This window comes from Magnolia sinica, chromosome 5 (genome assembly GCF_029962835.1).
Source record: "Magnolia sinica isolate HGM2019 chromosome 5, MsV1, whole genome shotgun sequence".
NCBI classification, from domain to species: domain Eukaryota; kingdom Viridiplantae; phylum Streptophyta; class Magnoliopsida; order Magnoliales; family Magnoliaceae; genus Magnolia; species Magnolia sinica.
Genome location: NC_080577.1, coordinates 15277052 through 15302123, shown reverse-complemented (window position 1 = coordinate 15302123; position 25072 = coordinate 15277052). Strand labels below are relative to the sequence as shown.

The window sequence follows — 25072 nt, the reverse complement described above, 5'->3', positions numbered from 1 at the left end:
AGCAGACACTGGCCGAGTTAAACCTGGGCCCACCAGCCCTAAACGAAACCGTAGCCATCCTGCCGCTTTCAGCATCTTCACATGCTTTATAGATGGTTGTCGTGGCAATACAGCTGCAGTAAGATCATAAACATCCTGTGCGTCTTGCCAATGAGAATTAACTTGTTTCGGTTTGGTAGACCAATGGCTTCTGCCCGTTCAAACCATGGGACCCACTTGCAAATCAGTTGGTGACCTGCCACTCCACTTCTGTTGGTGAATTGTCTTCCATGGACTAAAGCACGACAAGTGCAAGGTGGGTGAGATAGCGAGGGAGCCTTGGAATCATAGGGAACCATACTTAGACATGGAAAGCAATTGGAGAAATGGTCACAGGATGGTTGGCTAGGGGTGCATGTGGTTGCAAACCAAATATCATGCTATTTTATGATTCACCAGTCCAATTTGGTACAACCAAACACGCCCTAAAGTAAAATCAATATTGACAATCTCATGATAGAGGGTTTTTCTGTAGGAAACAAAAATTCAAGCAATTTAGGTGAGAGCTAGGAACCCGTCAAAGCATTGTTATCAGAATGGCTGAGTAAAAGGATCCAAAAGGTTCTATCACATGGGCTCTCCGGAGCATCTCCTCCTTAATTGATGAAGAAAAGCCTCATTGGCCTTTCTTAGTCATAATAAGCATTTTGAAGTTGGACGGACGTTGGTCAATGGTGGACAGTCACAACCTGTCTACAACACCATTCTATTGTTTAGTCTATCTACCTATGATGGCTGATACTAGCTACATAGGGATCCTTGGGTGATGCCAAAAAATCCTTAACGATGGTTTCATGATGCCTGCCCAATGGGAAAGCATACAAGCTGCAATGGCTGGTCAGATGCACTTCTAAAACCGTTTCTGTCAAAAACCTCCCAAATATGAAAAAAGCTTGGGCAGTTTATAGCTTGTCCTTTGATTGATTACATAGCCAGCCAACCAAAGTAGAAAAAGGGTGCCATACTGGGGGCGAATGGTCCCACCACCAACATGAACTCGTAAAGAATCTGTCCAAGATTAGGATTTTGATCTCAGAAGTGGGTTCTAACTAGCATAAAGTGCAGAGAAAAGCAGGCAAACAAACAAAAACCAGATTATTCCCCCCATCAGTAGCCAGAAATAATATTTACAAATTTATAACTGGTCACCCAAACAAAGACTATGCTCCTATTCTTCAGATCATAGCCAACCAAAAGACGGAAGGTGCTTACATGGTGCAAATTGAGCATGAGTAGGAAGGTGAATGACCGCCAGTGTGGTAGCAGTAATTCCTTTTACCTGAGGTAGTCCGTCACCATGCAAACTTGAGCAACGGGCTGAAATATCAGCTTGCATTAAAGCCTACCGGAAGAGTCTTGATACCGTTCGCCTTGGTACTTTCCCTTCAAGCTTCAGTCTTCTATATGCTTCCCGAATGTGGCAAGGCCTGATTGGCCCACTTTCCTTCCTCTCTGTCATAACTATCTTACCTGCCAAAAAGAAAAATGAAAAAAACTAAGAAAAGAAAAGAAAAGCTGCAGAAAACGAAATGAGAAGTAAATGAAACTGATATATGATCTCTGCTTTAGAATTTTATTAGTTTGTACATGGTTAGGATAAGTATGGCACTCCGGTGCCTCTCTTGGTTATGGTAGGAAAAGCGTTAATGCATGAGAGAGTGGCAGCATGGCCATTCACAGAAACATATGATGTGTATTGCTGCACATTGGGTTACTCTGATAAGCACAGAAACTGACATTCAACCACCCTACTCCAGTTCCTAAATTTGGGCCACATATCAGGGACAATGTAGAACTCCCATTGGTATATCACTGTTATTGTCAATAAATGACCTGAATACCATTGTCTTTGTAAAAATTATGTGTCCGGTAAATTATTTTCACATAGGATTCATTAAGATTCAGTATTATAGGTCATATATAATGATTTGTAGATGGTGCAAAAATTGCAACCCCGTCACACTGGAATGAAAGCAAGTTCCTAACACCCATGGGTGTCACGATTATAATCAGTGCTCAGGAAGTGCTGTACATATACCTACTCAGATTAGGAACTACTTCACAGATTGAGACACAGGATGCTGGCAGAATAATTCAAATCGGGAAATATGAGCTGGGGCAACTGCCCCCTCAGCATAGTTTTTATTTTTAATTTTTAATTTTTAATTTTTTTATTTTTATAAGAAGTCCTCTCACCACAGTGGCCAGGATGCATCTGTTAATTCCACAGTAAGCAAGATTCACTAGATAAAAATTTTACACGTGTTATCTTACCTATTTCGACTAGCTCCCCCACGAACATCTTTGCTATACCGGACACCACTATTGTCATGGGTACTGATATCTTTTGACTTCCTGTGAGGCTTGCCAACAGCTGCATGCAAAACATCAGAGCATGCAAAACATCAGACAGAAATCTGAGGAATGAACTAGTTCAACAGATCACAAAAAAGTTCCTTACAGCCAACTACAGCAGCCAAAAAGGAGGAAGTCCCAAAAATGTCAAAGGGCTTTTCATATTATTAGTCATTTAAATAGGTTAAAGACCGTGTTGGTAATTTGGTACCATTCATGGAATTTCACTCATTTTACTTGAAAATTTGAAATGTTATTGTATTCGAACCAGGAGAGATGCTCCAACACACTCAGAGCACTATTAGAAATACTTAGTCCAATTCATCTCCAGACTGTTCATTTGGTGGATCATTTCGTTGGCAACTGAGAAAACATCAGACTGACTTGACAAATATTAGCCATTTGATCAATGGCTTTTAATACAGATACATAGCACCAAGGTCCAACCATCTATTTGTTAGGGACCATCATGGATTTCTTATGACTCTAAAGAGTCCTTTTGTTGGGTAATAGTAACCATTTCATCCATGGCTTGGAAAAAAGGATGGCTATAGAAAATAAGGCTAAATCAAGGATGGATTGGATCATCTGATCAGTTCAACTTTTTCTTGGTAGCCCATGAAAAGTGTTGTGGACTTAAATGGACAGTTTAGGTTGATTGATAGGACCATCCAGATAAACATTTGCACCTAGAAGCTTATAGTGAACATGGGAGCATTTCTCTTGAACCAGATCTATATAAATTAGTGGATGTCCATATACAACAGAGTCTAGGAAGCAACATTGGATATAAAGTACCAAGACTGTTCAAATTCCTACCAATACTTCAACAGGAACTCCAACGTAAAACCATAAATCTGTATGTTATGTAAACCAAGCAAGCCATGTCACGTTGGAAGAGAATTAAGCATGTATATAGTGCAACTCTGCCCTATCTGATGGAATGGTAAAGCACTTTCACCTATGCCACACTGTGACACATTAGAGCATCAGCATACCTTTTTCATGTTAGCTTTCTGAAACCCGGATCTCCGAAATGACTCGTACCTACTCATCTGGTCCTCAGTAAACTCGGATAAAATGGCCCTGAAAGGAACACCAGAGATTTTATATGTCAATGTAATGATGTATGTCTACTCATGGATATTAGCGATATGCAGGATAAAATTTTTGGTAGCTGATATTGATGACATGCAGAATAGACTAAATACATAAGAAATGTTGTCTACTGATATTCATTAACTAATGAAATTATAATCACAGATCCATTACTGATACTAGGGTGTATGCTATGTGTGACGCACCTGGAGATAAAAGAAGAGAGAGATCGGGCAGAGGAAAAGTTGAAGACACTTGGGTACCTCGCCTAAGTACCTACTGGGGTTTCTTTCACTAACAAAGGGTAAACGACTTCATGTGCATAAAATCTATGCCATCCATCAGGTAAACAACATCTCGTTCGGCCTTGATTCAAAAAAAGAGGCTGATTCAACTCTTAGGTGGGCCACCTTATGAACTTATACCTCTAAATTTATGTGGTAGCCCAACTAATTCTTGCAATATTCTGATTTTTGAGTAGCTCTTTCGTCATGATGAGACACATTGGATGAATGGATTGAGTGGCACATAAACGCCACGGTAGGCCCTGCACAAAGCTAATGGTGGTCATTCCTTCCCAACTATTTCCTATGGTGTAGCCTACTTGAGTTTTGGATGATCGTGATTTATGTGTTCAATGGTTAGAATGGGGTATCACTGTATTGGTACTGGCGAGCGTATTGGCCCAGCCAAAAAATGAAACGATGCGGCATCATGAATCGGTATCAGGTCCATAGTGGTCTGTATCAGCCTATATCGGTCGATCTTTTTTAGCAAAAAAAATATGAACAATATTAGAAAATAGAAAAAATGAGATATCCAAGAATCTATAATTTTTTTTTATTTTTTATTTTGTTATTATTATTTTATTTTATTTTATTTTTTTTTGTGTTTTGACCATGTATCCAATGGTGTATTGGATCTTCTGTAGTAAGAATGTTGTATATCAGGTTGACCTATTATAAGCAGTGATGTTGATTTTTTGGGTATAATTTGTTGATATATGTCATAAATTGATGTCATATATTGCTAAAGGAATAAATGGAGAATGAAGGGTGTTGCTTGCAAGTTGGACATTGAGAAAGCATACCATCATGTCAATTGGAACTTTCTTTACTATATGATGATGCGGGAGGGTTGTGGGAGTGGAGAAGATGGATCTGGGAATGTGTAGGCTCGACACATTTCTTGGTCCTCATTAACGGCTCCCCAAAAGGCTTTTTCAAAAGATCTAGGGGCCTGTGTGAAGGGGCCCCGCTATCTCCATTCCTTTTCATCTTGGTGATTGAAGCTTTGGGAAGAATGATAGCTCAAGGGCAAGAGAGGCTTCATCAACGGCTTCAACATGGAAGGGTTGACATGGCCTATTTCTCATTTGCAATTTGTTGATGACACTCCTCTTTTGCGATGCGCCCACTGAGGTGGAGAACTAGCACACGATCATCAAATGCTTTGAAGTAGTGTTGGGCCTAAAAATAAATTTAACCAAGAGCAAGATGTTTGGAGCTCGTATGGATCCAAATGAAGTGCATAGGTTGGCTTTGAGGTAGTGTCAGGCCTAAAAATAAATTTAACCAAGAGCAAGATGTTTGGAGTTCGTATGGATCCAGATGAAGTGCATAGGTTGGTTGAGGTTTTGGGTTGTGCAGCGGGGACTCTTCCAGAGATGTTTGTGGGGCTATCCCTTTGTGTTGGTAAGCCGGCCAAACATCTTTTGGTAAAGTGGTCAAAAGATTCAAAAGAATGCTCCCTAAGTGGAAAAACTGGTATTTATCCCTTGGCGGGCGTATCACTCCTATAAAGGCAGCCCTATCTAGCCATTCCCTCTACTTCATGTCTCTTTTTAAATGCTCGACGTCAGTGTTCTCTAGGCCTGAAAAACTTAGAGGGAATTTCTCATGGCAAGGAGCAAAGGAAGTTTCGCTTAATCAATTGGTATGAAGCTTGTAACTCTTATGACAAAGACGGAGCAGGAATCAAAGACCTCAAGTCCATGAGGTCCATGAATATCACTCTTCTCGGGAAATGGCTATGGAGGCTTGGAGAAGAAGAAGATGCTCTTTGGAAGGAGATTGTTAGAAGTATGGGTCTGGGATCGGGGGATGGTAGACTAGAGAGCTATCGGGCTACAGGTTGTTAGCTTTGTGGAGAGGTGTTTCTTCCATCAAGGCAGCCTTCTTAGAAGGTGTTTCCTTCTCTTTGGGAAACGGCAAAAGAATCAGATTTTGGGAAGATATGTGGGCGGGTGATTCCTCTCTTAAAGGTGACTTCCATTTTCCGCTTGGCACCAATCCCATCTGTTATGTTGGCGGGGTGCTTATCCTTTATTGGAGGATCAGTTGTGTGGGAACAACTGTGTAGGCGTTTTCTTTAGGATGAGGAAGTTGATGACTATGTGGCACTGCAAGAGCATATCCACCTTTATGCGTTGGCGTTATTTGAAGTCAATAAGTTGATTTGGAAACGTGAAAAATCGGGTATGTTCTTGGTTAAATCTTTTTATCGTCGTGTGTGCAGCGACAACAATCAAGGTGAAACGATGTGTACAAAGTTAGTATGGTCTATAACGTTCCCCCTAAGATCTCGGCCTTTAGGTGGTTGGTAGGGAGAAAGAAAGTGCTCATTGTTGATAATTTGCGGAAAAGAGGTATGGTGCTTCCGAACGTGTGCATTATGTGTATGCAAGACGAGGAATCTATTTATCGTCTTTTTGTGAGGTGCTCCTTTTTTATCCCATTTGGGTGGATTTTTTGGGTTGCTTTCATAGGGTGTGGCCTAATCCAGACTCAGTGAACCGGCTTTTGATGGCGTGGCAAGGGGCAAGGCTTGGAGGATCAAAGAAGGCACTTTTGAGAATGGCTTTGCTCTCTATCCAGTGGGCGGTTCGAGAAGAAAGGCATGCAATGTGTTTTGCTAATACCAAGAAATCGGTGGATCTCGTCTCTCAAAGAGTTAGATTGTGCATAATTGAATCGGCTCCCTCTATTTCAAAACTTAGGGGATGTAATTTGGATTTTCTTGGGGTGTAGTTAGGTCACCCTATTGGCGCCCTAGCTTGTTGTTGCTTTCCTCTCCTTTTTTTTTTTTCCTCTTATTGTTGTTTAGCTTTTTTCTTTTAATAAAAATAAACAAATGATAAAGAATTACAAAAAAACGATTAAAAAAAGAAGAAGAAAAAACAACAGGACTAATGAAAACAAGAAACATGATTACAGCTCATGTATGGTATACCTATGTTCAAATAATACTAATTACTCATTTCTCTAATATGATTTTTGAAGAAAAAAAAAAAAAAACTGAAAATTGCCAAGAGAGAGAGAGAGAGAGAGAGAGAGAGAGAGAGAGGCAAAAATACATTAAAAACAACATTACAACATATAAATGTAGATCTATGTTCAAAGAATTTAGATCTATGTTTAAACAACATAAATCTACCATTCCCTCAGACAAATAAAAAAGAAAACTAAAATAAAATTTGAAAAATGCCTAAAGGTGGCCAAAATTGGAAAAATATTTTAAATTCAGCACCAAATGGTACATGTATGTTAAAAACAAACATAGATTTACCTAGATATATTATTAGATTCATTTCTTTAAAATTGTTTTCAATTTTTATTTTTATTTTTAAATTGCTGAAAAAATTATTCCAAAAATACAAAAATAAATTTAAAAAATTTATTTAATCAGTGCATGTATGAAATGTGTAGATCTATAGTATTAAAAGACAACTAATGCATCATTACAGCATTTCATAGAAAAAAGTTTTAAAAATTATGAAATTAAAAAAGAAAAAAGAAAATCCAGCATAAATTGAAAAAAATAAAAACATGCAACAAATCCCCAAAGTGAGAACAAATCAAGCATGATTCCTTCCACTTGGATTTATAATGCTATTTCAACTTGATTTCAGTAACAATAAACAGAAAAAATAGGTAATTTACCTTTTTTTGGATTTTTCCCTAAATAAGGTATTGGCCCTTCAATCCTTAAATTGATTTAAAAAAACCATGTTTTGTTCATCAATATGGTGTCAATCTGGTTGGAAATTCGCTTCAAACAATTTCTAACCTAAAAAAGCTTGAAAGGAGTGGAGAGAAGGGGAAATTTTGAAAAAGGGAGCCGATTGGTGGCTTTTAAGCCCGCATCGATCTGGCCGATATGGGTACAACATAATAGTGATGATATGGGAATCTCTAGAAAAAAATAGATTATACGGGCTGTATCAGCCGATACAGGTTCCATTTTTTTTTCTGTATTGAGCCACTATGACCTGGTATTGTGTATCATTTTGTGTCGATACGAATGCAATACACTTGTATCAGCCAATACGATACCGATATTCAGAACAACAAGTATACCTGATAGAGGGGATCTTATGAAAGTTCCACTCACATGGCTTTCTATTTGGGAAGTTTCCACGTATGTGGCTTTTTGTTTGGAAGGTTCTGTTTGTGAAAGTAACCCTGGTAAGTACCTAGCGTCGAGTTATCAAGCATGTTTGATGAAAACTGGCTTTAGTGAGTGAAAAAAATGGCGCATGCATCGAGGTTTTTGGCTCTTTTTTCGAAACAAATAAACCACCAAGTGATGGGTCAAATTTATTTTTTTTGGAAAGATGAAGCAAAATTTATTAAGACCAAAAGCCAAGAAACAACGACAACAAAAATAAAAAATAAAATAAAATAAAATTCAACCACACCCAACAAGACAGCCCTACATAGGCCCTTAGGCCACCCACTCAGAAATACAATGCAAAACCTGATTGAGGACTCTCGCAACCAAATTCTTCCCGTTCTTAAAGGTCCGACTATTTCTTTCGAACCAAATCGACCAAAGGAAAGCCAACAACGCTATACTCCATCTGTGAGACCCCATCTGTGAGACCCTAAGGATTCCCCTCCCCCACGCCAGGCTCTAAAGAAGATGTTAATCGACCTTGGCAACACCTTGGAAATTTTCGCCTCACAGAAGATTCTGGACCAAACAATCCTTGCGAACGAACAGTGAATGAACAATTGATCAACCATATCCTTCGCTTCCATACAGAGAATACAAACATTGGACGAGACTATGTTTTGTTTGTGGAGATTGTCGGCAGTCAGGATCTTGTTTTTCCCCACCAACCAGGCAAAGGCCGCCACTTTAGGAGGAGCTCCATACAACCAAACAAAAGTTATATGAGAACAAACCCCATCTTGCACACTCAGGACAAACAATGATAGAGTGACTTGATTGAGAAGTTACCAAATTTCCCACGCCTCCAAACTAGAGAATCAGCAATGCCTAGAGACAGCTCCACACCCTGCAAATGAGATAACAAGCACAAGCCATCGAATTCAGAATCACTAAGGTTCCTACGACAAGAGGGAACCCATACCCCTGGCTAGAGACACAACTAGCCACAGAAATATTAGCCACATGATATAAATTAGCAAGGATCGGGAATGCGACCCAAAACAAGGAATTCCCCACTAGACATCTTCTTAGAACCTCACTCTGGGACCATCACTCACCGCATAACTAAAACCATCTACCACAGCAGGAGCAACTTTAGCAATCCATTTCCACACAAAAGAGGCACGATAGAAGGAAGATTCATTGATCCACCACCCCATAAGAGACAAACCATACGTAGTAGCAATAATACTTCTCCACAGAAGATTCTTCCAGCCCAAACCTCCAAACCCATTTACCTAAAAAGACAAATTGACAGATTCCGGCTTTCAGATTCCAGCTCCCCCTTCAACATACGGCTGACAAACCTCAGCCCACTAACATTGTTAAACACATACATCTTTTAATTTTTGAAGTGCTCGTAGCTTTATTTAAAATGTCTTTTCATGTCCTTTAAATATACATACTTGTCCATTGTTGGAAACTAAAAGGCAAAAATGTCCCCACCCAATACTTGCATTATTTATTTATTTATTTGTTTTTTGAAAGGTCCACTACTCACGTTATAATATAGATGACGAGCAATTTCATTCTAGAAAAATAAATAAATAAATAAATAAAAATCCCTTATCTTACACAGTCATATGGACCAACACAACAGACGGCTGAAGTGTTGACACGGATGCCTACTTGGAAATTATCAAAGACATCTGATGGTATGTAACGGATCATTAATAATCATTCTGTTTATGTCATAAAATGCTGAATAGTTGGACTTGGATTGAAACATTCACTGACATACAGGAAGATAGAGTATGGGAAAACCTCGCCCACCACGGTGGGGAGACTCGTCTACAGTAGCATCTAGATCCTCTGATGGATTGGACCTAAACATTAGAGATAGAACGTCGAAGGGACCGGCTTCTCCGGTCAAAAATGCCGACAAGGCGGACGAAGGGGAAGACCAGACAGCGCAAGGATGGAAACTAATCTCCCGCCGCAACCAGCCCCCTCCTTCTTCTTCGACAAGGAAGAGAGACTCTTACCCCACCCTTTATGTCAGAGGGTACCCGGAGGGATGGTTTCCAATCAACATATCGAGGGTATTTGGCCAAGCAAGCGCAGTCATGGACGTGGTAATGCTAAGAGACCACCATAGCGGTGCATACAGAGGTTTCGCTTTGGTTCGTATGTCCTCTGAAGTGGAGCTGGCCAGGGTAGTGGAAATGCTACATGGAGTTAGATTTGGAGGTCACCCGATGCTGGTGTAAAGGGCAAGATTTGGCCCGAAACGTCTTGCTCCTCAGAAGAGTCAACCCAACCCCAGCTCAACCAAAGTATATCGTCCCAAACCCATCCACCCCCCCAAAAAAAAAATTTTAAAAAAAAATCGAGAAGGTCGTAGGCCTCTCATTCAGAGATGCACTCCTCCAGAACAATCCCTCCCAGCCTCATCAACCCACCTCAATCGACCCATCATCTAGTCTCAACTCCGACTCCACTATAGAAAACCCCCCAACCCTAGAGAAAGACAAGTCCATTCGCATCAGTCAAAACTCATTCAACCGGTCCAGAAAGGAGCTCAAGGACACCATCGTCATCATAAGTAAAGGCGGGGCTACCATCTCTCAGGTGAAAGATTGGATAGCAGAAACTACGGGATTTCAGCCTGACAACTACACAATCAAACCAGTGGGATATAACGAGCTGTGGGTTAAGGTATGCCCTGGTCTCAACCAGGATATGTTGTTAATGGCCGACCACCTGCATTCCGGTGGTCCAGTAGCCAAGGTGATGAACTAGGAGGATTTCTCCATATTCGGCAAGGACAATGTCTGGGTCCAAATCTGGGGAGTCCCTTTGGAACTCTTGTATGATGAGTTTTTCATCTCGACGGTGGCTTGCCTAGGGTCCTTCCTTGAATTGGATTCCAAGACAAAACTAGACGAGGAGATTTCCGTCATCAGGACGAGGGTGAGAAGGAAGGACTCCCCGCTGCCTTCCCACGTCCGAGTCATCGTGGATGACCGTACCCTCGAATTTCCGGTGATAAGAGAAGCCCCTGAAGAAGCATAACCTCGGTGGGGAGACCTTTGGGGCGCAAGAGAAGGTCTGCCTCCAGTGGAAGAACCAACGTCGACGATCGAAGTTCGACCACGTCTTCCATACTCCAATGGAACACCAGTCGATACCTCTGACATCCCTTCTACTTCCATCGGGGACGGAGATCGCATCCAAACCATTCACTCGACTCGTGGCGCCATCGCTCCGACCCGGCCGTCTCCTTCAACAGTTAGAGCTCATCGAGAGACACCTCCGCAGACGCGTAGAAACAAGAACTCTCCACGTGGCTCACATGCAGCAGAAGCGGGTACGGAGTATGGCCCTCTGATTCAATATTTAGGGGATAAAGACACGTGCTGGCCTCAGGGACGCCCACGTCATCAACCTACCCCAGGCGATTTAAGTCGCTCGTACTCCGTAGCCTCCTCCTCACGCAACAACCGACGCGTGTCCCTGCGAGTCAGTACCTCGAGCCCTCCCCAAGGCCACGTGCCCTCTCAACTCTCTAGCCCTCTCCATGTGCCCGCTAACCCCTACGAGATCGGGGATTTCAACTCGGGTCCGGATGGCATTCACTCATCTCTTCCACAAGTTTCAGCCTCTTCACCTTAGTACCAACCTCTAGCCATCACCTCCATTCCTCAGTCATCTTCCCCTTGCGCAATTCACCCTGGCAATCCCAACCGATCAGAGTCCCCCATGGTGATCTGGAAAACTCCCAACCTCTTACTCTCTCCCTTCCCCATAGCGAACAAGTGCCCCCGAAGCGAATCCGAAGACGACTTCTCTGGGAGAGACATCCAAGTCTTGCTACTCAAATTACCAGTCCCGCCCATCATCCCTCAAATACTTCCATCCAACCCTCAAGAGATTCTTTAAACCTGGGCCCTATCACGCTATTCCAAGAACCCATCGACTGAAGTGCTACTAGCAGAACCTCTCCAGATGTTTGCAAACCCTGCAATTGAAGCTACGCCAGCGGATGAAAATAGACCAGCCCTTCTTGGCAAGATCCATAACAAGTGTTGGATCAGAGAAGCAATCAGACACGTGGGAAGATCTCTTGGGTTATCTTTCGGGGATCAGATGGAGGATTACATTGCTCTATTCCAGTGTATCGAAAACAGAGGCAGACCCATCCCAGAGCCCAGATCCCTAGCGAAACAAACCCCTAAGGCTAGCAACAATCGCGAGATCCAACGTTTGGAACCAAGTCTAGTCTCAAATCAGCCTCCAAAGTCGTAGGGCACCCAAGGAAGCTTAATAAACCAATGAAGACCATCTCTTGGAACGTCAGGGGGTGGGATCTAAGCAAAAAAGAAGCCTCATCAAAGCCTCAGTTAGTAGAAAAAACCCAGATGCTATCTGTTTCCAGGAGACCAAGGTCCCTCTTCTCAAGAACGTGAAGTGGATCACTCTGGATGCTACTGGAAGCTCGGGCGGTATTCTAGTTGCGTGGAAATCCTCTAAGTGGGATCTCCTGTCCTCCTCAAGAGGCGTCTTCTCGGTGTCGGTCATCCTTAAAGATAAGTCGTCCAACTTTCAATGCCTTATTTCTGTAGTTTACGGGCCCTTAAAGATAAGTCGTCCAACTTTCAATGCCTTATTTCTATAGTTTACGGGCCTTCTGTTGATTCTGCTAGGATTGACCTCTGGGACGAGCTGACCCGAGTCAGACAATCCTTTTCAGGTCCTTATTGTGTGGTCGATGACTTCAATGTCACCCGTTTCGCGGAAGAACACTCCCGCGGGATAAGGGTATCTCCAGCCATGCATCGATTCTCCGATTGGATTCAGTCCCAAGAGCTAATCGACCTCCCGCTTTAAGGGGCGAGGTTCACATGGACCAATGGCCACAGAGTCCCCATCCAATCCAGACTGGATAGATTCCTCGTCGCTCCCGAATGGATCGAGGCATTCCCCTCAATCCTTCAAATCGCCATGCTAAGAACTAACTCAGATCACTATCCGATCCTTCTTCAGATGGAAGAAGATAACTGGGGTCCGAAACCGTTTAGATTCAACTCCTCTTAGCTTAACACAGAAGGCTTCAATCAGAAGATAGCAGACTAGTAGTCGAACTTCCAGGTGGAAGGATTCGCTAGGCATAAGCTCATCTGTAAACTCGGACTCCTCAAACCTAAACTTAAGGAGTGGCGTCAGGAGGTTATTCAAAAGAGAGAGGCTGAATCAGATTCTCTTCTCGCGGAGCTCCAACGTATCGATTCAAAGGCTGAAGATAACCACCTTTCGACTGACCTCCTTGGCAGGCGCATCAATATTATCCAGACTCTTTCAACGAAAGCCCTGGAAGATGAAGCTTCCTGGAGGATTAAATCTAGAACCAAATGGATAGTTGAGGGAGACAAAAACACCAAATACTTCCATAGTATTGCCAACATGCATTCTCGCACAAAGGCCATATAGTCAGCATCTCTGCTAACAGTGCTGCATCAAAGATAAACAGGAGATAGAAGACCGTGCGATCAATCATTTCAAAGATCTCTTGTCCTCTGAAAGTTGGGCCAGACCGCGCCTTGATTTCGTCAACTTCAGCAGAGGATCCAGCTGAAGCTGAGTCCCTTGAATCTCAATTCTCTGAAGATAAGGTCAAGGCCTCCGTTGACGCTTTGGGTGGGGATAAGTCTCCCAGGCCAGATGGATTTCCGATTATCTTTTTTCAAACCTTTTAGGAGGTTGTCCGCCAAGATGTTCTCCTCTTTGTTTAAGAATTCCACAACAGAGGTATTCTGTCGAAAGGGCTTGGGCCTTCCTATATTGCCCTCATCCCCAAGGTGGCTGGGGCTAGTTCTTTCTCCGAATTCAAACCAATCAGCTTGGTCCGGAGCCCATACAAAATTCTCACCAAAATCTTAACGACCCACCTATCGAAAGTCATAGGGAAGCTAATTTCACCTAATCAAAATGCCTTCATTAAAGGCAGACAGATCATGGATTGCGCCCTAATTGCCAACGAGGTCCTCCACTCTTGCCACAAGTTAGGCTCTAAGGGCATATTCTGCAAGCTAGATATGGCCACGGCTTACGACCATGTTGACTGGGGATTCCTTCTCTATATGCTGACCCGAATGGGTTTCGGGGCCAAGTGGAGAAAAAGGATAGAAGCCTGCATCAGATCAACACATTTTTCAATTATTCTCAATGGTTCTCCTAAAGGTTTTTTCAAGAGCTCAAGAGGGCTGCGCAAAGGGGACCCCCTGTCCCCTCTCCTCTTCCTCATTGTAGGTGAGACTCTTTCCAAAATGTTGTATAAAGGGCAGGTAGAAGGAATTCTGTGAGGTATAGCTATGCCAGGGATGCCCTCTCCCATCACCCACATTCAGTTCGCTGACGATACTCTCATCTTTTCAGAACCTTCAGCGGCTATCATCGAAAATCTCCACGCGGCTCTCCATTGTTTCGAGGCAGTTTCAGGGCTGAGGATCAACATGGGTAAATCAAAGTTGTTCGGGATCAATGTGCAATCAGAGGACCTCCACTCGTATGCTGCTATCCTTGGTTGCCTTGTAGACGCCTTCCCCACTTTTTTTGTGGGCCTTCCTCTTTCCGTTGCCTCTCCTCCTAAATCGATGTGGTATAAGGTAATTAGCAAGTTTCAGAAATGCCTGGCCAGATGGAAATGCCATTACCTGTCCCTGGGAGGTCGCCTAACCCTTATCAAAGCAGCCCTATCAAACCTTCCCCTGTATTTCATGTTGTTGTTAAGATGTCCTACTCCAGTGTTAACGTCTATCGATAATATTAGAAGGGACTTCCTGTGGTGTGGGAAGGAAAATCAGAAGAAGATCCACCTTCTTGAGTGGAAGGAAGTCTGCAAGATATTCCGAGAAGGCGGCGCTAACGTCAAAAATTTGAAACTCATGAATCTCGCCTTGCTCGGCAAATGGACTTGGAGCATAGGCGCCGAAAGAGGTGTTTTATGGTCCTTGATAATCAAAGGAAAGTATGGCTCATCTATAGGAGGATGGTGGACCAAAGACTCCTCGTCCTACAAGGAGTCATATCTATGGAGAGGGATTCTTCAGGCGAAGCAAGCAGTTCTCCAAAATATAAGCTTCGAGCTGGGTAACAGAGCTTCCATCCGCTTTTGGGAAGACTTATGGGTGGGGGACGAAGCGTTGAAAACCCGATTACCAAGCATCTACCACCTCGCTCCTTACAAAAGCATCTTCATCAATAACTGCTACTCAGTTACGGCTGGCCAAATAGTCTGGGACATTAGATGTTCAAGGAACCTTCACGATCGCAAACTTTCGGAATATATGGACCTCCAGGAATGCATATCCAAGACTATGCCGCAGCCCCATGCGACTGACAGACTATTCTGGAGGATAGGCAAATCCGGTTCCTTTACAGTCAGATCTCTCTATTCCCAGATCTCCTCAATATCTTCCCCGTCTTCCCCTGTTTCACCCTTCAACTGGAGGTACTCAACGCCTCCTAAGTTCATCTACTTCGGTTGGTTGGTGGGTTGAAACAGAATCCTTACCATAAACAACCTCAGAAAAAGGGGAATGCAGATCGTTAATGTTTGCCTTTGCTGTATGCAAGAGGCCGAGTCAGTGAACTATCTTTTCGTGCACTGCTCTTTCATATCCCAAATCTGGGTCGACTTCCGTCAACAGTTCTCGATCAGTTGGTGCATCCCAGACACGGCAACCAACCTTCTATTGTCTTGGCACGGGTTCAAATTAGGAAAGATCAGATCGACCATCTAGCGTATGGCTATCCTTGCTATCTGGTGGTCCGTTTGGGAAGAGAGGAACGAGAGATGCTTCAACGATAATTCCTCTCCTGCCACCACAGTGGGGTCCAGGGCCAAAAGAATGTTGTTCGAATGGGCGATCAACGTCAAGAGCCTGAAAGATTATGATCTTAGTTTCCTAGGCTGTTAAGGGCTGTCTGCTATCTCAGCAGATTTGCTTCTCTTTTCTGTTTTTTGTTCTTTTGCTTTTCAGTTTTCTGAATTTCCTTTTCCTTCTTAATGAATTCCATTCCGTTGCTTTAAAAAAATAAATAAATAAATAAATAAACATTCACAGACATACAAATGGGACTCACCAAATAAACAATTTGCATCTTGTAAACACGTTCAGTTTTAGATTGAATGGAAGTTTTCATACATGTTTGTGTGTTCCTTTGATATTTATTTTTTTATCATCACGATCATCAATATCATAGCCTTGTCCCAGTTGTTCTCAACTTATTTTTACATCTAAAAAGAAAAGTAGTGCAGTGAAACCCATTTTAACCTTTGTTACGAAACATTGGCATGAGAATATTTTAGAATATTCCCACCACAATTTACCAAGCGATCCAATTAGTCTAGTTTTCTTTTCTTCTTTCTTTTTTCTTTTTTAGATGGCGAATTTCATTAAATTCAAAAGGCATGCAAATCCTTGAAAGCAAAGACTGTGGGTGACACTCTCATCACCCAGCTTGACATGAATGACAACAAGCACTGAGCGACTACAAAAAACAGCAAAAAGCAAAACCAACAAAGCACCAAAAACCCAAGGCCCCAAACTGAAATTAACCAAAGACAATAGACTCCCAGTACTTTTTAAGTGCCACAAAATAAATCCCATTAAAATCCAGTAACGCTATCACCAATTCAAACACCAGGGAGATGACGGAGGGCAAAATGGCTTATAGAGATGCCACCTTGCCTCCAAAAAATCTGGCGTTTCTCTCTCTCCAAATCCTCCATAAGATTGCAAAAGGAAAAACCTTCCAGATGATATTATCGCACTTGGAGAACAGGCCAGCCAGCTAGCCATCCTGCAACAACCTCGGAAATGGATCTATTAATTGCCCACTGCGTTTTGAACAAATGCTAAAGAAATGCCAAAAGGGGTCCCAAACTTCCCGCACAACCAAGGTAAGAAGATGCAGTCTCCAGATTACTCAGCAGATCGGGAAATGACACCCATGTTCAAAATTGCTACATTCCCCTTCTTGAATTTTGTCTATGGTGAGGATTTTGTTTGCAGCTGCAACCCACAAAAGCTTGCACTCTGGGAGGGATGGGGATTGTCAGAACAAAAACCCAAGGGTGGTGGCCTCCACCCTCGTCACACAACTTATTCAACAGAAATTTATGAGAAGATAGCCCTAGGTGAGGCCAAGGTATTCCGTAACAGTAACGGTGGCCGTAACGGCCACCACCGTTACCTTTACGATACAGGCTATAACAACCTTTACATTCTCTTTTTCATATTAAAAATAAAAAAATAAAAATAAAAACACCAAAAAAACTGTATTTGCCCTGTAATGAACCGTTACAGGGCCGTTACAGCCATTATGGAGGGTGTAACAGGCTGTTACAGGTCCTTCTTTCTATAGCAGCCGTTACAACCCAATGACGTGTAATGGTTGCCAGCATTATCTTTATGCAAAAGCCGTTACGGCACACCATGGGCGGAGCAAAAAGCTAGGTATGCACCTAGGTGAAAATCCCTAAGGTGTGTATCTGGATGCAACCTGAGAAATGACAGGAAGTGCCCTGAACTTTTTACATTTTCTACACCCATTACACTTAAGGGGAATCATTAAAACCCATTTATTTTGGATTGAAGCTCAGGTCCATATCAAATACCTTTTATTGCAAAATTTCTCATATTTTCATGAATTCATGAAATCTTTTTCCTCCTAATTCCCTCTCTTTAGGGTTCTAAGATCATTACATTGGATGGTTTGACAGATGGTTTGATTAGACAGCTGACTTGGTCAGTAATTTGCTTTATTTTCGGGTCTCAACGCATGGATCAGAGGTAGACAGCGTGTTTCAACACTGAGGTCATGGGTTCGAGTGCCCATGTGGGGCGTGTGGGTGTGTTAAAAAATAAAAAATAAATAAATAATTTGTTTTATTTCCATAGCCTTTAATTATGGTTTTCTACAATATTGTAATGATATGATTTTATTCCATTTGAATGGTCATAGAATCCTAATCATTGTTTGATTTTTTTTGAATGATTTTGAATTGTGATTTGATTCCCTAGTGTTTTGTGGAATTCAAATGGTTTAATTAGAATGATAATTTGATTCTTTGGAATCTTTGAGTGGACGTGACTTTCAGGGAGTGGTCCAATTATCCAAGTGTCTAATATACTCAATATCTTCAAAACTAGTTCCTTTTTTTCCAAGGGGGGGTTGTTGTTAAAATCAGTTATTGAGCTAAAAAGGTTTTAAAAAAAGAAGCATACATTTACATGTTCCATGTATGACATAATATACAATAAAAAGAAGAAAGAAGAAAAGAAAAAACTCGTGGTGTCAAGGTGTGCGCCTAGTTGTCTTCGAATGCCTGGAGCATTCCAGGGACCCTTCACCTTGAGTGTGCCTTGCACCTTGAACTATGATGGTTCCAACCTAGTTTCCTTTGTAGCCCTAACCTTTTTTAAATAAAATTTCCCTCCGCAATTCCCCAAAGCATGATTGCTCAGAAACATAAAAACATTCCAAGCAACCCTGATATTATTCACATGTCATAGGTACTAGCTGTAGAAGTCCCAGTAACATCCCCCAGAAACACATACGGCTGATATGTGTTTTCCTATGCACAATCATCACGTTACAGGAAAACGAATCTCAACCATCTCCAACTGTAAATAGTGGTCACATTAGCGAGGCACCCACTGCCAGGAGTGCCTTTGGGTGTATCCCAAATTGCAAGCAAACTGGATATCGGGTAAAATGCATTCCAGCTCAGCTGTGGTCAAGGAGGCAACGAAAACAGGTATAGGTATTACGTCATATGGGATGTCAATATGTTCCACTTCTTTCCATCTTTCCACCCAAAATCATGTCCAAAACATTTCAGGTCCAACAACGAACGACTGGTGAATGGTGACAACCAAAAACCAACCTACACGCGTGACTTTTTCTAGGATTTCAAACTCAGACCAAAGAAGTTGATAGAGCAAAAAATAGATGACATCATGCACAGATTAAATCCCCTTTCTTTCTACTCCAAATAAAATAACTTGAATGCATTCAAAAAATGTCAAAACTTCACTCGATGGCAAAAGATGTAAAAAGACATCAAAATCTAAGGGCCTGTTTGGAACGCGGGATTAGGTGGGCATTGAATTACATTAGATGGAATTAACTCCATTATTACACAATGATTATATGTCTAGAAGTACCATGATATTTTGACCATCCAATCCCACATTTGGGATCAAATTCTTCCTTTCGGAAAAACATGCTATTATGGGAAACAAGCATCTGGTGGACGCTGGAATTGTTATCAACGGACCAAATATAACAACTAATGTCAGTCGCCTATATTCATATGCAACTTGAGTATCATGTGTAAAGGGCGCATATAGATGGATAGCATGGATAAAACACATGCATCAACATAGGGCCCATAGATGTAGTGTATTTCAAAATTCACCAAAAATACCTGGATTAATCCAGTCATTCCCATTGATTCCAAATGCTAGATGGAATTTACATTGGACCAAATGCAATTTCATACCACATAATGCCGCCCAATCCCATGTTTCAAAACAGAAATGAATTCAATTTCCTTAAACCAAAAATTGCCACTGAAATCAGAGAAAAAGAAAGAGAGTGATGCAACCAAATGGCCACACAAGCTGAGTGATCACATTTGAAGAAACGACTCACATCTCACATGTGCACGTTCCACATGTGTGTACAAGAAAAGGCCCAGTTTCCCTTTTTAGCCCATCACTACTTTCATTTTCTTTCAAATTTCTACATTAGGAAATTTCCTTTTTCTTTCATATCTTTATATTAGGTAAGAAGTAATTTTAAACTTTTCTTGTTTAAGTACTTTCTTATTTATGTGCTTTCTTAATTATAGTATTCTCTTATTTAGATAGTTTCCTATTTTCTCAGATCTTGCCTAACTAAGAATTCTAATTTTAGATTCCATAGTTTTTATGGAATAAGACAAGTCGAATGATATTTTCTTTGAGTAATTCTCGAATTTCTCTACAGTATTTTTTGAAAGGGGGAAGTGATCTCTAGTTCAAGACTAGAGGACTGTTGAGCTTGCTCACATTCTTGCATTCGCGGTCTCTAGCATTCAACTATTGTTGGGTTCTTTCCCACAATCTTTTCTTTGATCTATTTGCTTTCCCTTTCAGGATTTGCATTAGAGAGAGAGAGAGAGAGAGAGAGAGAGAGAGCTTACTGCATCTTAGCCATCTTATCGGGATCGCCAGATGGTACCTTGCCGAGCTCGACATCCATGTTCTCCTCCTCTTCCTCCTCTTCCTCCTCCTTCGTCTTCCCAGTCCCAGCAATAGCTGCAGCAGCAGGACCTGTCGACGGATTGGCAACCGCCGTCTGGGGCCGGCCGCTGATTTCTTCGTCGGCGTCGGCAACGGGAGTTTCCAACTCGGGCGCAATGGGCGATTCCGGGGGCGATTCCGGCTCGTCGAATGCGGCCTCGAAAGGATCCTTCGACTGCTTCATCTTCTCCTGCAAAACCCTAGTGAAATCTCGATCAAAATCTCTGCAATAGTATTCTAGGGTTTGTTCTAATTTCCTTTCCTTTCTCCACTGAGAAGAGAATGGGAAAAGGAAGAGCACTCTAACGACAGAGATAGTCGGAATGGCGCGTCAAGGAGGCCAGACGGTAAATGTTCTAGAATGGTTCTCTCAAGGGGCCGAGGTCTGTCCAAGCCCGGCCCCCGTAATTGTGTCAAAGCCCGGTATTTCAGCCCGGCCCGTATATTCCCCGGACCCACGGAGGTGGGTGGGACCTCTGATCCAAATCTTAGGTGGACCACACCACAAGAAACAGTCGTGATTGAATCCCTGAGTTAAAAACTTCATGAATTCTACCGATTTTTTTTATGTTTTTTTTTTTAATGCACACAACGTCACACGCACGCACCATCATAGTACTCAAACCTATGACGTTAGTGGTGAAACTCTTCGAAGTCTACCACTATTCTATGCGTAAGGGCCTTTACCTTAATGTTTATTTGCCATCCTACCTGTTGATGTCTTGATCTAAAGCTTTGTAGCCCACATGAAGTTTTTAATAGTCAATTACTGTTATTTTTTGCATTATGGTACATTTGAGATTTAGATTTGATTCATTTTTTTTAGATCATGGCCTAAAATGAGCTTTTAATATGGATGGATGGTGTAAATGTGCAGACACTCCACCCAAGCTAATATCTCGAGAAGGCTAAGACAGTCCAAGGACTATGAGCATATCCCGAACCCAATCCCAGCTTATATCTGACAAATCATCCCTAAAACTCCCAAATTGCCAACCCGCTACCAGAAATCAGGATCCAAACCATTCAATCCACATACAACCCCATCTTTTCCCAATACCCTAACTAGGACCCCCTTACTCAAACCTAAGCCCACCTATCTGAGCCGTAAAACCCCAAAAGAGGACCAACAGGCGAACTAACACAGCGAACAAAACCCGCACGCTCGAGCCCAGCCTGAGCGAGGTCCGGGCGGTAGTCTGAGTACCACCGCTCGCAGCCTGCGTGTGGACAGTTGTCCCAGCATTCAAAAGTTAACTTTTCCCTCAATATACCCCTCCCCCACTCTTCACTATTTATCATTTTACCGACCTCAAGTGCCAATGGGAGCGCGTCATGTGGCGTTCCTCTCTCCCTAGCCAATTACAAACCTTCATGTCATCATTTTAACCCTTACCTACCCCCTTATTTATTATAGAGTCATTGGAGAAGGCTATAAATAGCCCTCTCCTCTTCTCATTCCAACACACCCAACAAGCCACTTCTCCCTTTAAGCTTGAGAGAGTAAGAGAGTGAGGAAGAGAGTGAAGGAGAGGGAAGGAGCTCCCAAGCTTTCAAAGTTCTGATTTTTCAAGCCTTCCTCTTAACCTTTCCAACCCATAAGCCTGGCCTGAATTTGTTATGGTTCAGTCCATTTCTTAGCCTACTCAAGATCAAGCCAAAGATCTATTTGTTTTTACACACAAGCACTCATCATGACATCTATTCCCTTCTCAACCCCCCTGCTCCTCTAAGTCTCTAGTGAACGTATGCTCTGTGACTTACCGTACACTGGATCCTGTTACATCAGAAATTCCTAGTGATCTAGTCCACTCTTTTTTACCTTTTTACATAAGCATCATCACATCTGCCTTCTAGACACGCCGTTGGACGTATGCTCTGTGGCTTGCCGAAATCTCAGATCTTGCTACATCAAAAATCCGCATGTGTGCTTAATCCTATCTCGACCATAGCATCCATCATCCCTTGAGATTGCTATACTACATTAAGTAGAGACCGTACATCTGTACAGGCAGAGCAGGTGCCTAACCCCTTACTTCTTTGTAAACGAGGTCCCTTACCCGGAATCCCGGATCATAGACTAAGAGTCAATCTAAGGAAGGAGAGTCTCTGGATTTCTCCAACCTTACGTATTTCATGGGTTCTAGCCGACCATGGGATTTTGAGATTAATTGGCTAGTGGCAACTCCAACATTTACAAATCAGCCTACTCACCCCCATTACCAAAAACATAACATACAAATCAGCATGGGCGCCGATTTTCAGTGTCTACAGAATGTAATCACATACATCACAATGGATCCCACGGTTAGGGGTCCCACCCACATTCGGGGGTTTTCCAAAGCCGCACTTGATGGACATGGATTGGATAGTGACGCTGGTTGGTGCTCTTAGAGCTCAACCATGATGTAGATCCCAAGCGTACCACACCATAAGAAAACAATAGTAATTGAATGTCTACCATTAAAAACCTCCTAGCCCTGTGTAAAGTTCATTTGTGTGAACACCCTCTCCCGATGTATGTGGGCGGCTGATTGGGACGCGATGGAAGATTATCTTGCATGGGATGTGTGTTTTCATTATCGTATGTGGTTGATCCTTTTTAGGGTGTGATGGGGACATCACACGCACACACACACGCTACCCCCCTACGCACGTACGCGAGAAAATGAGGGCCCTACCGTCAATCTGGATCGATGACGACATCCAGGGAAGGCCTTCTAGTTAGAGGACGAAGTTTTGATTTACAAGAGTGGGCCCAATAGTCACGAAAAGCCCATCATGAGATCTCATGATCGTGGCCCACTAGTCAGATTTAGATCATATTTTAGGTTTTGCTTATTTATGTTATTTAGAACATCATGAATGTTTTAGATTTCTTTGATTGATTTTTATTTTGGTTTACTTCATCGCCAAGTAATAGGTTGCAGATATGGAGCGAGTTTTGGGTATAGGGTTTTCTTATAAATAGGCACCCCTTGTAACTTTTTTTCATTCATTGAAGATTAATAAAAATTCTACGTTTTCCTACTCTCTGATTTGTGAAGCTTAATTGGGTGTGAAGCCCTCCATTCATCGAAGGGTTAACTATCGAGGTACGAAGCCACATCTATCCCATTCGCTCCCATCCATCGTCATCTCTACTACCCATCTTCTACCATCCCTTCTTCTCATTTCACCCCATCATCTACACTTCGAATCAATCATCTATTGCAGCAATTTTCCTCATTACAGTAGAATTTTAGAATCTAACCTTACTGGAGGGCTGGAACTTCGGTGGAGTATCACGCACAAACCGTACATCGGATCGACCTGATATTTGGGGGTTTTAGAGTTATCCCTAGCCGATTAGGGCCAAGGTGGCCTTTTTTTGAATGGTGGGCCCCACACACGTGCGTCCGGGATCACACGCACGTGCGTCTAAGCCATTGTTGTTGTCCACGCGTGCGGTACTTCTCTGGTTCATCTCTCTCCTCTCTTTCACTCCGCTTTCATCCAAAATCCCTAAATCTAACCCTAAATTACTCAAATCTCCAATTTTATGCCCCTTTTCTTACCCCAGGGTTCCCCGAATTGGAATTTTCCTAATCCCTTGGATTATGGACTAATTACTATGCATGTGTGGATAATTATTTCTTATCTTTGAGTATTGTTTGGTTCATAAATTTTATTGATCCAACCCTATTATGTGTAGGCCTGGACCCGCATAGATTCCCCTTAATTGAATGTTTGGACTTTCATGTGGGATATGGAATTTGTGTAATTGTTTCTGAACTAATGTGATCTTAAGCCTGAAATCTTGCACATCATATCTAAATTTCATGTCTTGCATCAGGGTGACATGGCCCTATGTATATGATTTGTTCAGCTGGTCTCGACTTTTTTGGTCATACAATACATTTTCTAATGGCAGTCTTCGAACGTGTGTTTAAAAGACTGGAGTTGCCACTAGCTAATTAGGTTGCGGTGTGTCCACCGTCGGCTAGAGCCTGTGGACCTACCCTCACCCGGGGAATCGTGAAATTCTCCCTACCTAAATGACTCTTGATGTTTTGGCTTGCGACCTAAGTAAGGGTCTCATTTACAAGAGAATAAGAGGTTACGCATATTCTTTTGCTTGTACTTACGTGTGGTTTCTACTTTAAGAGACATATAGCTTTTAGAATATTGTACATATGTAAGAAATGTTAGTTATAAAGTCCTGTTTCGCATAACCCTACAAGTGGGTCGAACAAGAAAGTAAATGACTTATAACCTTGCATCGCAAAGTTGAAGGACAATGAGCAAACGATCAAGAAAAAATAAACATGTAGTAAATAAGATAAAAGATCCCAATCTTGCTTCGCATAGCCAAGATCCTAGGTAGGCGGACAAGATAAGAAGTAAATAATAGCTAATGCAGTAAAAGAAAGGAAATAGTATTTGTAGATAATGGAATGTGTGAAATAAACCATGTTCGGAGCTTTGGTTAAGAGGTGAAAAAGAGAAGAAAAGCCAAACACCCTTTTCTTGAGTTAGAAAAGGGGTAGTCAGGCGTCCTTAATCTTGATTCTACTCCTAACTTGACTAGCTGAGCAGAAGCTAACGAAAATTTCTTCAAGTTTCTAGCCTATTTTTTCTGCTGTTTTCTGCTTCTCCTGTACAAGGAGTGAGTGCTGTTTATATAGGCTTGGAAATCTTCGGCTCGCCAGGGCTGACAGTCACTTGATCCAAAACTTTTGTGGCCCAAAAAGTTTTTAGTAGTGGGTGTTCAATCAACACCATTTCATGTGAGGCACCTGAGAACTGGATCTAACTCATTTTTGGACTCATGTCATAAAATAACATGA

At 42.1% G+C, this 25072-nt stretch overlaps 1 protein-coding gene across 1 annotated transcript; it reads right to left on the bottom strand.

Moving 5' to 3' along the window:
* Positions 1–1116: 1116 nt before the first annotated feature.
* LOC131245539 (transcription initiation factor TFIID subunit 11) lies at positions 1117–20588 on the bottom strand. Its single transcript, XM_058245065.1, has 4 exons — positions 20144–20588; positions 3393–3480; positions 2314–2413; positions 1117–1509 (listed from the first exon to the last, which is right to left on the bottom strand). Exons 1-4 carry the CDS (start codon positions 20425–20427, stop codon positions 1382–1384), a joined length of 600 nt encoding a protein of 199 aa, XP_058101048.1. The 5' UTR covers positions 20428–20588; the 3' UTR covers positions 1117–1381.
* Between the last annotated feature and the right edge of the window lie 4484 nt (positions 20589–25072).

Coding starts and splice junctions, on each gene's coding strand:
- LOC131245539 (XM_058245065.1), bottom strand. CDS start 20,427: ATGAAGCAGTCGAAGGATCCTTTCGAGGCCGCATTCGACGAGCCGGAA. Junction 3,481..20,143: donor GATAAGATGGCTAAGATGCA/GTAAGCTCTCTC, acceptor TGTTCCTTTCAG/GGCCATTTTATCCGAGTTTA. Junction 1,510..2,313: donor GGGGGAGCTAGTCGAAATAG/GTAAGATAACAC, acceptor TCTTTTTGGCAG/GTAAGATAGTTATGACAGAG.